The 12858-nt window shown below is 43.5% G+C and overlaps 1 protein-coding gene and 1 long non-coding RNA gene across 3 annotated transcripts; one reads left to right on the top strand and one right to left on the bottom strand.

Annotated features, from left to right (window-relative positions):
* The first annotated feature begins 1354 nt into the window (after nt 1-1354).
* LOC114141872 (uncharacterized) lies at nt 1355-4182 on the top strand. The gene is made up of 2 exons (XR_003594919.1): nt 1355-1640; nt 1775-4182. It is a non-coding gene; the product is annotated as an uncharacterized LOC114141872 (long non-coding RNA).
* Nucleotides 3698-12858, bottom strand: LOC114141863 (synaptotagmin-11). 2 transcript variants are annotated; one of them, XM_028012738.1, is made up of 5 exons: nt 12573-12858; nt 12406-12481; nt 8072-9012; nt 7621-7741; nt 3698-6608 (listed from the first exon to the last, which is right to left on the bottom strand). In XM_028012738.1, exons 3-5 carry the CDS (start codon nt 9008-9010, stop codon nt 6298-6300), a joined length of 1371 nt encoding a protein of 456 aa, XP_027868539.1. In that variant the 5' UTR covers nt 9011-9012; nt 12406-12481; nt 12573-12858; the 3' UTR covers nt 3698-6297. The 2 variants fall into 2 exon arrangements, with proteins under 2 accessions (XP_027868539.1, XP_027868538.1); XM_028012737.1 differs by lacking the exon at nt 12406-12481.

Consider the following 12858-nt stretch of genomic DNA (forward strand, 5'->3'; position numbering starts at 1 on the left):
ATTGACTGACCCAGTAAAAACAGAATCACCAATAATACAAAACTAAAACAGCTGGCGCCATGTTTGACTCGCTGAAGTCTCTGGGTAGAACAATACAGCTGGTAATAGTTTTGTAAATTCCTGTATTTTGATGATTCATAATGATGATGATCTGGTTCTGACAACCAAGAACTCTGAAGAACTTTTTCAGAAAACTGATTAAAGTCGAACACAAAGGTTTTATTACCTTTCTGTTCCTTTTAACTGAGACGTTTCCTGACTCGCTCATGCTGGAGGTTTCAATACTTCAGGTTCAAAACTTACAGGTCACAGTAAATGACTTTATATTAATATTTCACCAAATGTTTGCACAATAGTTCGAGTTCATCTGAATATGTGAAGTCCTGTTTCTCCTGAGTTTTTCAGGATTTTGTTGGTACTCAGAGAGAGAAGGGAGCAGGTGGAGCAAACGGCTGATACTCGTTGAGTCCAACCTGGAGATCCTCTTAACATAATCAGGCTGTGATGAACGATGAGCAAATCAAGTTTATGACTTTAATCACAAGGTTGATGAGTTCTCCAAAACATGACGCTTCTTTGGGTAGGAATGGCCTTCGGTAACGAGCTTGAAATGCCAAGTTTCCCCAACATACCACGAGGGATTGTTCGTTTCCTTTAAGTTAGCAAACAGATGAAGACTGGTTGGCTGAAGTCTCATGTACCCTCAGAGATCCTCCTAGGGGTGAAGCGCTGGTTCAACATTTCACTGACAGAAGAAAAAGCACTTTGTTTCTCCAGGAACTGCCCACAGAAACTCCAGTAACCAGATTCTGAGGCTGGGAAATGAGACACCTCTCGGGTCGTAACGTTTGGTCCATTTCTCAGAAACTAACCAAGTAGCCAAAGGTTACCATCGATGAAAGGTCACTCCGGCATGTAGCTGAGACTGTCCTGCAGGGTCAGAGGGCCTCATTCAATCCCCCAGCCTCCAACTATTTAGATTGGAGCTATTTAACCTGCTCACTAAATGTTTAGTTAGCATGCTAATGCTAATTAAATTGCTCCATTCTAAATATTAACAAGCTAAAGTTAGTAAGCTAAATGTTTAGCTTCAAACTAAATATTTAACCTGAGCACATTTTGTAGCTTGTTGATAAATATTTGGTTAATATACAAATTCACTGGCTGATGAGCAGATGTGTAAAAGTAAGTAAATATTTGTTTTAAATAAATATTTAGTTAGCTTGATAGCTAATATGTAATTGGTGAATTAAATATTTAGTAAACATTTAGCATGCTAACTAAATATTTTGTTTCAAACTATATAGTTCGCAAGCTTAATATTCAGTTTAAAGCTAAATATTGACCTAGCTAGCTAAATATCTTGATAGCTAGCTAAATATAATTTGAAACAAAATATTAACTTAGCTAAATATTTAGCTAATATGCAAATTTACTTGCTAATAACCGGAAGTGAACTATCAAAATAAGAGTTTGGTCTTATGAACTTCTTAATAAACTCCTGCTGGTGAGACTGAATGGTTTCCTGACGTGTTTTCATCGTTTCTTTTCCTGTTTTCTTGGTTGAGCCATTTTGAAGGCAACCCAGACATTGATCAACGGACCTGCAGCAACAGGATTCAGCAACATTAACCATACAGGTTGCTGGAGCTCTTTGTATCTGTGTGGTTCTGTGAATAGGAGTCCTGTCCTGAATAATCTGATGTTTGGGGGCATGAGGTTATTTTTTATGGTGTTTTCTTTTCCTGGTCGGACTCCATCTTGTCTCTATCAGGTCCGATCTACAAGCTGAGGTGAAGCCAGACGCAGCGCCAGCCCTGAGATCCGCCGGCCTGAGTTTCCCTCCAGGCCGTTCCCGGGATGAAGGCTCCAGTATTCCAGGCTTCATGTGACTCCGGCAATCACCTCCTCATTCACCACACTGGCATCGGTGGTTTTCAGGCCTGAACGATAACTCAGCTGCTCAGGGTTGACTTTAATCATCACCGTCACACTGCGGTGATTCGCGGATTTTCTCCTTCCAGTCAACAAAGCCTGTTTACAGTCACAGCAGGTCAGGACCCATCCGCTGACGTCCGGCGCTCGGGAGATGACTGACTTTCATAATTCAGCTTTTAATATCAAAAATGAAGTTGGGAGTCAGGAACTTTTACTTCATTACTTTTTAATTTTCTTTCCAAGTAAACACACTTTCTAGTAATCCTGCTGACTAACAGAAACTTCATGCTTTTCTCCAGGTTTTCTTTGAAAATGTTTTGCAGTTTGAGTATTTGACCATTTCCACCATGTCTGGCTGCTGGTTTATGACTGGAACCAACCAGCCTCAGAGACTTTGATGTCTCCTAAACATGAAGAGACCCGTTGATTGGACCAAAACAGAACTTTCTTACAGAGCCAGCTTTATATCGGATCTTTGGGTTCTAACGCCGTTTGGTTTTTACTGGCTGCTCAGATGAGCAAAACGAACATTTAGATACAAACTTTCAGTAATTATTAACCATTAGTACTATTTATGTGTTTGTATTATTTAAATATTTATTCTGGGAAGAGATGGAGATTTGAGTCACAAAAATAAATAACTTGACTTGGACTTGTGTTCTGAGACTCGAGTTTTCCTGTGAAAAGTTGAGTTTAAATAGCCAGTGAAGTTGGCAGATTATTATGGGATGTTAAGGCTTCGTATTAATCATTTCCTTTTAGTTGTGTCTTCATATTAATGAAAGTCTCTCCAGTTGAATGTGTTAAATGGTTTTGGTCATTTCAGAGAGAAATAAACGTAACTGACCTTCAACTTTCTCTCCTGCTGCATCAAAAGGACACTTCCTGTTGGAAATGTCAAAATAAGAGCACTGTTCATTCAGAAGTTCAATCAGCCGGTAGTACTGTGTTTATTAATCTCCGAAATATTTACTATTTGTCATGCCGGACCCCCATCTTGCACATTTACTGATATTTTATCCGTTCTTGGATTATAGTCTGAGTTTTGGATCCGATTTGTATATGAATAATACATTTTGTTGTAATTTATACCCTAAACCTGAATGTATTTTCTATTTAAAATCGTGAAAAGTTTTAGAAAACTGTGGCGTATTTACCCGGATTTATCTGAGTTGGTACGAGCCTTATTCTGACACACTGCGCATGTGCAGGTTCTCTCGGCGTTTACCATGGAAATGCCACAAAAATAAAGATATACGGAAAACGGTCGGAGCCTCTTCTGTTAATTAAGACATTACAGAAATAATTCCCCAACATTATTAAAACTTCTCCAGGTCAGAGTTTGGAAATCCGTCCAAACCAATTTGGATTAATAAATTACGCAGATTTTAACGCGTTAAATTATTATTTTTAATACAAAGACTCGGGCCGCAGCTGCCCTGGTTCCGTTGTGTTCAGGTTGTGCTAAGGAGTTAGCCTGTTAGCGAAGCTATTCAGGGATAAACTGGCGTCTTAATGCTAAACCTGCTAGCAGCAGATGCTAACGCTAATGTCAGCGTCTTCATTTCTAGAAGCTCCAAAATCTGAATAACTTTAACAACTATAAATATTAACTGCTATTCCTCCATCTTTAGTTATTCTCGCTCATTTCTGCGTGTTTATGTTCTGGTTCTGACCCATTTGGACCGGGCTGGAGATTTTTTCTGTTGCAAAAACACAGAAAACAAACCAAGAGAAAACAGAAGAAACGACGCAGCCCTCGTAGATAACTGTTTTTTATTTGCACGTCCACTGAGTGTTAACAAACCCAACACAGAGGTTAGCATCCAGGTCTACAGCAGGGGGCGCTCAAACACACGAAAGCTCTGAGGACAACAGACAGGAAGGAAACCAGCGAACAAATTCACATCTGTACAAATCTACAGTGTGTTGGTCTGCGGGGAGCTCCGCTCAGAGGAAAGCTGCAAAAGGTTCAGGTGAGGCGCAGATTTACACGAGTTAATGTCTGTGGAGCAGCTGCGGCTGGATTAACGTTAAACAGACTAAACTGCATCAGCAGTCCGCGTTAAACCCAAACTGGCTTCTCTCTGGTCACAGAGCCGAGGGAAACAGAACCAAGCGGGGAAACGGCGCCATCTGGTGGCGGATCGCTCACAAGGATCAACGGGGAGGAGGGAAGAGGCGGACGGCGTGAAGCAGAGAACAGATGAGGCTGCGCCCCCAGGAAAAGGTCAAAACTTCATTTATCTGCGGGATAAAACCTCAAACCCGGATAATAACGTACAAAAAATACCAATAAACTGCTAATCTTAAAAAGCCTGATTAAAACCTGAATATATTCAGGAGTTTTTAAGTCGTTAGTAAAGAAGAGCGCCCTCTGGTGGGCTTGTTTATTAATGAACTGGGATTAAAAACAAAACATCCAGAGGTTTTACTTGAGACTTTCGGTAACTCTTTATGTAACAAAACATCTGCCATAAACATGAAGGAGTCTTCAGAAACGTCTACGACTTTTGTCATGAAATGCCAACTTTGCATTAAATAACTTTAATGCAAAGTTGCGTTAAAAATTACAACTTTGCATCAAAGTTGTAATTTTTAATTGAATGAATTTTGTGGGCCACCAGCAGTTTAAATGAGTTAAAAACTGATCTGGTTGATTTAACCAAACCTACTGCTTCCAGGTCCGAGCGACCAGAACCCACCTGGGACTCGTTTCCAGTCCAGAACCACTCTGGACTGTTTCTGGACTGGTTCCAGTCCAGATCAACATTTCTTCCATAAAAAAGTTGATTCTATGGAAAATCAACTTTTTTGATGTTTCCATCATGTTATAATTTTATTCTCATCAGAAACAAACCTGGAGTGTTGCTTTGATTCTTTCATTCATTCGTTTAATCTCCATGGCAACCATTCAGCTGCGCAAAACACCTGAATGGACCTAGCCCCGCCCCCAAGGTGCACCTCCTCCCCCACTCAGATCCTTCAGACTAGCCAGCAGCAATTAGCAAACACCTGCTGAGCTCATTATAGGAGCTGCTGCTCAGAGCTGGTAAAAACGCTAAAAGGTTAATGGAGGAGCCATTTTGGGACGACTTCCTGGAGGCGGAGCTTCAGGAAGAAGAGGAGTTTTTAAAGAGACAGAGGTTAAATCTGGAAGTTAAATTTCTTTCAGTTATATTTGACAGCATTTTGACAACTGAAGGTAACAAAGTTACTTGATTATATAAAATGGCACCGGGTGCCCTGAAAATACATAGTACCGCCCCTTTAAATAAAAAACAGCAACACTCTCATTGTACTTCACAGTTTCACTGTTTTCTACATTATCAACCCAAAAACAGGCAATCGGTCGTCTGAATATTCATCCTGACACCATCCATCAGTTCCGCCAGGTGTTATCGTTGGTTTTGTCATTTTTTGCAATCAAAATATCAAATTTTCTGATGCTATTTTTTTTTTCTTCCACAAACTACATATAGAAGAAAAAACCCAATAGGAATCAAACGGATCGCACACGGAAACATCTGCATCTGTTAAACAACTTTAAAAACTGGATTTTTCTGACAACCTGTCATCGAGTAAGAAACGCCGCCCCCTGCAGGTGGGAGGTAGCATCACTTAAACCCAATGTTTATGATCATTTTGTTTGGCAGAAAATTTGCAATAAACCCATGATCAGAGAGAAAGTATGTGAGGATCTGATGATTCAGTGAGAATCAGGAAGAAGCTGTGGGACGAAACAGTTAAAACAGATTCTAAGCAGATCTGAGTGATTTTGGTGGAAGATGTTCAACATCTGGCCTCTGCTTCAGGCTCCAGGATAAATCAGGTATGTTACATCAGCTGGGTTCAGTCTGCAGGTTTTTGCTGCAGTACTTTGGGGCTGGGACGCGGCCGGGACGAAACCCGGCATCTTCAGGATTCTGGGAAAGTTCTGGAGCGGGACAGAACCCGGACCGTCGCAGGCGGGGAGCATGCTGAACACAGAGGAGGTTTTCTCTGCGCGGTGGAGCATCGCATCGTCAGAGGATCTCTGCAGCTCGGAGCTTCACAGACATGCGGCGAGCTGCAGGACGAGGGGAGCCGTTTCTTCTTCTTTTTAAATCGCGTTGGACCCGCCCTCTTTTCTTTTCAAATGAAACTTTAGGATTTTTTCTTAAACTTGCAAAACATTTTGGTGGCGAAGAGATAATAGAGACGGAGAGTTGGACTATCATCACAGCGGTGTGTGTGTTGCACATGTGGTGTGTGTCAGTGTGTGTGTGTGTGTGTGTGTGTGAGAGCTGTACACTGAGTCTTTGTGTCCCAGTAGGGATCACCGGTAGAGTCTCAGCTGCTTCCTCCTCCTCCTCTTCCTCAGAAGTCGCTCAGGTTGTGCCACTTGGAGATCTGCCTGCGTGGGTTTTCACACACCTCCCGCCAGTGGGAGGCGCCAGAGGGGCAGGGGCTGTGCAGGCCCAGCAGCAGGCGGCCCAGGACCTCGTTCTTGGTGGTCCGGTCGAAGTCCACCACCAGGAACTCCACGGAGACGTCGGGCAGCAGTTCGGGCGGGATGTCGTAGATGAAGGACTCGTTGAAGACCGGGTTCAGCGTGCATTTCTTCACGTGCGTCTTCTTCTTGGCGATGCGCTTACGGCCGTAGAAAACGTTCACCTTCACGTACGGATCTGAGCGTAGAAGAAGATGAAGATGAGTTGCAGAGGATCAGGATAACGCAATCTGCACTTCCTCTTTATTTCTAACACACTTTAGTTATACAAGTTCACTAAACTGTTTTTACTTTTACTATTTATATTTTAAATGTCAAATTAGAATCAAAGTAGAAAACTTGACGCCTTTTCGACAAAAATGGAATAAAAACTAAACTAATGAAGAAATGATATATATATTAATTTTTAAGGTGAAACAAAACGTGTATTTTTTAAATTAGATTTTCATTTATTTAAGAGAATAAAGTCACCAAATACAAGCATAAAGTGATAATTTAAGGACAATAAAATTGCAGGAAAGATTAAAGAAAAATATGAGAATAAAATTGAAATATTACAAGAATAATGTGAAACTATAGAATTAAGTTGTAATATCAATAGAATAAAGTCATAAGAATCCAAGAAAGTCGTAATATTACGAGAATAACATCATAATAATAGGAAAATAATGTCGTAATTTCTCTTTAAAATGACTTTTATCACAATCTTTTTTCTGCCAATATTAGTTTATTCTTGTACTATAAAAATAATCTCCTAATCTGGTTCTGTCTGTCGTAGTTTCAGAAACTTTCATTGTTCCTAAAATAATAAAAACGAATCAGAATCAATCAGCCATGAATTCTATTTTCCTCCTCATTTCTTGTTTTGTGTTTTTCCCATGAAAATAAATAAAAATCAGGGAATTATGAGAAGAGATTAAACTGGACTAATAACGAAAACCTGAGTGACAGTCACATTTTAAAAGTTCGTATTGAGCGAATGCAACCTATGCTGGCGCTGTGGCTTTAAACTGGAGCAGAAATCCCCAAACATGAGCTTTTATAAAGACCTGCTAATACAGCTGGTTAGTTGGTTGCTACCGACGACGACTGGATGGATGGATGGATGGATGGATGGATGATAAAACCCTCCAGATCTAGATTCATGTCTGAGGGAGAAGAAAAGTTCGTTTTTTAACGGCTGCACTCACTGGCTGACAGGCCCGTCATGTCCATCTTGGGCAGATGTCTGGCCTTCAGGACGACCACGCTGAGGCGGTGGGACACGGGCTGGTAGGACAGCGAGGCCAGCAGCTCGCCACGACTCTCACACTGAGAACACAGACAGAGATGGTAGGACCAATAATCACTTTTTACCACCAATAATCACTTTTTACCACCAATAATCAGCCTCCCCATCATCTCTTCCAGCGGTGAATAAAAATCTCCTCTGGTGAAGCTTTGAGTTTGTTTTAAACACCACAGATGAATTTTTCAATAATTCTGTTTTTGTGTTTTAATGTTGGTCCATTTCCTGAACCTCTGATTGGACCCAGTCGGTTCTGATCAGACGACTAAAATCAGAGGATCTGTTCATACTTGCAGCTGACCCAACAGCCTGTCTCCATGCTAACGCTAAGCTAGCATCAGCCTCCTGCTCACCTGCATGTTCCTCTTGGTGATCTGCTGGCTCAGGTGGACCCGGCCCGTGCTCGGGTCCACGCCCTTCAGCGGCACCACGGCCTCCCCGATGACGTCATCACGGGCGAAGCGGTCGAAGCTGAGCACCAGGAAGTGCAGCGTGAGGTCGGGCAGCGCGCTGTAGGCCACGCCGTAGAAGGTGAAGGTCTCGTCGAAGATCGGGTCCAGCGTCTTCCTCAGCACGCGGGTCTTGACGCGGTGCTTCTTCTCCGGCAGGATGGTCATCTTCACGTAGGGGTCGGAGCTGCCGGCCTGCTCGTCCACGGCGGGGAGGCCCCGGGCCCCCACCACCGTCACCACCAGCGCCTTCTTGGGGAAGTTGTAGTCGACGCTGAGGCTGACGGAGCCCAGGTTGGGTTCCGGTTCCGGTTCGGAGGAGGCGGGGGTGAAGGGCGACGCCGTCTTGCTGCTGGTCTGGCTGCTGCCGGCCGAGCTGCTGTCCAGGCAACAGTAGTCGGCGCGGACCGGCAGGGCCCGCTCCAGCCGGGCCTGGCTATGGGCGGGGCCCGACCCGGTGGGCGGGACCAGGTGACTCATCTGCAGCTGACCCGGAACGTCCAGGATGTTGTTCTCTGCATCCACCAGGACCATTCCCCGGCCCGCCGCGCCGCCGGCCGAACCGCCGCGCTCGCCGTCACGCTCCGACCGGTCGGCGCGGCGGATTCCACGGACGATCCGCTTGCTGCCGCTGAGGGATTCTGGGTAAATGCTGATCCCCTTCAGCATGTGGATGAATTTGTACGGGGGGTCCTCTGCGTCGCAGTATCGGTCACCGTTCAGCTTGTAGCGCCCGGTAACCCGGAGGTACCGGCGCTGACAGAACGACCAGAGCAGGACCAGAACCACCACCACCAGAACCAGGACACCAGCTCCAAGGAAGCCCGCCAGCACCGGGGACATGGCTGGACGGAGACACAGAGGACAGTTAGAGGTCGTTCAGTAAATCGTGTTTTCAATTCCTAAATATCCTCCAGTGACGCTGATGAAAGGCGGACGTCCATCAGAGCGTCATCGGCGTAGAGACGCAGCGGGCGGTATGTCGACGCCTCGACCCCGATGACATGAAGCTCTATGTGGATGATATGTGGATTTATCTCCAGCGTATCATCGGCATAGCAACAGTTTCCTTTAATTAAATGAAGGAAACTGGAAGTAATTATTGTTGCTCCTGATAAAATAACAGCAGATCTTTGGACCTTTTGGTGTTTTGGTTAAACTACTGTTAGAAACCTTGGGTTGACCTTTGACCCAGGCTTTAGGCTTGAAAATCATGTCAGACCTCTGGTTCCAACCTGTTTATGGAAATCTTATCTGCTGGTTTTGTTTCTTTTCATCTGGATCTTTGTAAAGGACAAAGCTTCCCAAACCAGGGACAACTTGAGGACAACTTTGGGATTTAATCAGTAGATGAATCCGGTATGTTTGGAGAAAGAAAACTTAAACTGGGAAGATTTTTATGTTGAAAACAGGAAAATAAATCTGGAAAATGACCGAACCAAACTCTGCATGGAAACTACTAGTGAGGATTTAACTGCTCAGAGTTGAGGAAGATGGTGATGATGAAGAGGAGAGCAGGGCTTTGTTTGCAGCAGACAATGCTGCCTTGTTGTGCTGCTGCGTCCCATGAGACTCATTGCTGCAGCTTCACTCAGTCCTGCAACAACCCGACTGCAGCGTGGAAATAAAACCCAGAAATGGACGATTTAAACGTCTAAAAAATACTAAACCTTTCAAACTCGTCTGCAGGCTCAGAGGTAAAAACACGACGAATGTGCATCAGAATAAAACAACCTGAAGCTGACTGCTGCGTTGCTGCAGCTAATTGCTGCGTTGCTGCAGCCTGAAAGCCTGAAAGCCTAACACCGTTTCCGGCTTTCATTCAGACTCCAGCGGATGATGTCATGTTAGGAAGAGTTGAAACAGCTCAGCTCACTGCTTAGCAACACACACACATCAGTTGTGTGTGTGTGTGTGCGCGCGTGAGTGTGTGCGCGCGCGCGCGTGTGTGTGAGATTTACTGATTCTGCCACTGAAAAATTTCCTGATTCTCTGGAATATTTCGTTTGAGTGAAATAGTTTCTGATTGGTTGGATGCTTCTAGAAAATGTACATTTTTCTCAAAAGACGATAAAAACATAAGAAATATAATTTTACATCAACAAGATGATATTCACAGAGCTATCAGCTGAAAAGTTGTGATATTTCAAAACTTTTTCACTGTATTTATAATGAATTATTCAAAACATTTCCTGAAAATGATTTAGTTCTGTTGCAGCCGATGCAATGTGGTTTAAAACTGGACTTTAGCCTGACTGAGAAACCAGACAGGATGTGATAACTTTCAAAAAATCTGATTTTATTTCTTGTTCCCTGAATGCATCAGAACTCCCAGGTTTCTCCTGGTCAGTAAACGCATCATTAAACAGCTCCTACTTAAAGCAAGGGAACAAAAACTTTTAGTTTTAGGTAATAATGAGCAGAAATATTCACACCCCATAAACCTTTTCACATTTCTGTGGATTTCCACCATGAAAGAAAAAATAAAAACCCAACAAAAGTCACCATTTTGAGATTTAAAGCCATAATTTTAGAGACATTATGGGATGACTTAGACCACAGCAGATTCATAAGTTAGAATGGCCTAGTCAAAGTCCAGACCTGAGCTGACGTTCTGCTTCAAAGTTTCGTTAAATATACTGTAACAAACACTTAAACTATTCAGCGCTCTGAAGTCTGGCTGGAAGATTATTCGTGTTGCACGACAATGATAGCGCCTATGCTAACGCCTATGGTGATGACACATATGCTAAGCTAAGTGCTATTTTTAGCTGTGGAAGGAGAGGTAGAGTTACAAAATGAAGCTTGCTAAAAATGACAAAAACTATCAAAGTGTGGAAACATTTTAAGCTAAACTGGAGCTAGAATTAGCTTCTATGATAGCGCGCCGTTGATGTAACCGAACAGGAAATAGCCACTGCAGACATCCGAGTTGACTGCAGTCGACGACAGGCGCCGTTTCCGTTGGCTTTGTTTACCTGAGATAGTCTGTCATGTTCCACATGTAGGACTAGGAGGAATGCTACATGTAGCAGCTCCTAGCGGCTAGCTAACAGGGTGTTAGCTAACACCCTGTTAGCTAACAAAAGAAAACTAGTGTGAAATAAAGCAACAGATTGATGACATGAGATGAAACCTTTTATTTGTTGCTTTTATCTTAATTTAAATGAAATATGTAGAGTTTATATTTCAAGTTTAAAGTATTTATAGTAGTTAGTTGGATTTATTCAGTTTAAACATTTTAAACAATAAAATCTAAAAACTGAATTAATTTACTTAAATTTAATTTTTTGTGTATTTTTAAGTCATAAAAGAAGCTTGTACTTTATGCAGAACCTGACTTTATTATTTCGTCCAATTACTAAAATAATCGCTAAACTCTCACAATAAACTGAACTTTCTGGTTTTGTGAGGCTCTGCAGAGCTGCAGGTTCTTCACCCCAAACCTCCCAATCCACGGAGGATTAATCATCCTTCGCTTAATAATCCAGGCTTTATGTTTCTCTTTAGCAGCTTCAACGTCAGAAATGAGTCACTTTAACCTGATTATAGATTAGAAACCCAAACCTAGACCTCGACCCATGCCCGGATCGGCCCAGATTCCTTGGTTTTAACCCAGATGCCTCTACAGGCTGGCTTTGGATTAAATGGTCCCTAATCTGGGCCAATGTCTGCAAAGACCAGGCAGCAACGACTTCATGGGACAAGAACGCTTCAGAAATTCAGTTTATGTCCGTATTTACTGGATTATTGAAGATTCTGCCGGTCCTGGCCCGGTTCTGGACCGCCTCATCCCCAGAAAACAGATTATTCCTCCGCGTCAGCAGCGACAACTCCAGCGGGACAAAGATGGGTTTATAAGGACAGATCATTCCTCTGTCGCAGGGAACAGACATGACGTCAGCCTCTACCCACCCGTTACTGGCACGCGACGCGCACGCACGAGACTGTGCGTGGGAACGCGCCCTGTTTTTTTTAAACCCACCCGAGTTTGGACTGTTTTTAAACCATCCGTGGGATCGGATTGACACACACAATCACGTCACAAATCAATAAACGTTTCATGTTTAATTCTTCGGGGAAGATGACGCTGTTCCTTTAAAATGTTCCTGACCGCAGGGGAGCATCCGTGATCCATCTATTATCTACACGCATCGAAACATTATTAATGATATTTTGATCATGTTTAAAAATCACTAAAGTCAAACTCAGAGAATATCCAGGCCTGGAGAGGCGACCTCAACGCGCTGCAGGTGATTTATCAACATGACGCGGATCATTTCCTCCTAAACACCTGCTGCTTCCCCAAAGCTTCTAAAACACAAATTACTCACATTTAAAGCATTGAAAAGGGAGAGTTTTGATGTTAAATTGAGAAAAGGTTCGGACTCGGCCCGGTTCTCACCGTAGGCGGGTCCCAGCTCGATGATGTCCGCCATTTTGTGGTTCAGAGGAGGTTTGGATCCTGGCAGAAAGAAGCGCAGAGATGGAGGGGGAACCGACTCGCTGCCGCCCGCTGTTACTTCACATCCATAAAAGAGGGAAACCAGCGGGGAGGAATCACCGAAAACTCGCCTCTGACCCGGGGGAGGAAGCCTTCATGTGTCCGCTGACGGAGCAGCGTCGGTGCGCTCAGTCCGCCTCGGTGGGTCGGTCAGTCTGATTCACTGCGCAGGGATGCTGGGGATGCA

Source organism: Xiphophorus couchianus, chromosome 3 (genome assembly GCF_001444195.1).
Source record: "Xiphophorus couchianus chromosome 3, X_couchianus-1.0, whole genome shotgun sequence".
NCBI classification, from domain to species: Eukaryota; Metazoa; Chordata; class Actinopteri; order Cyprinodontiformes; family Poeciliidae; genus Xiphophorus; species Xiphophorus couchianus.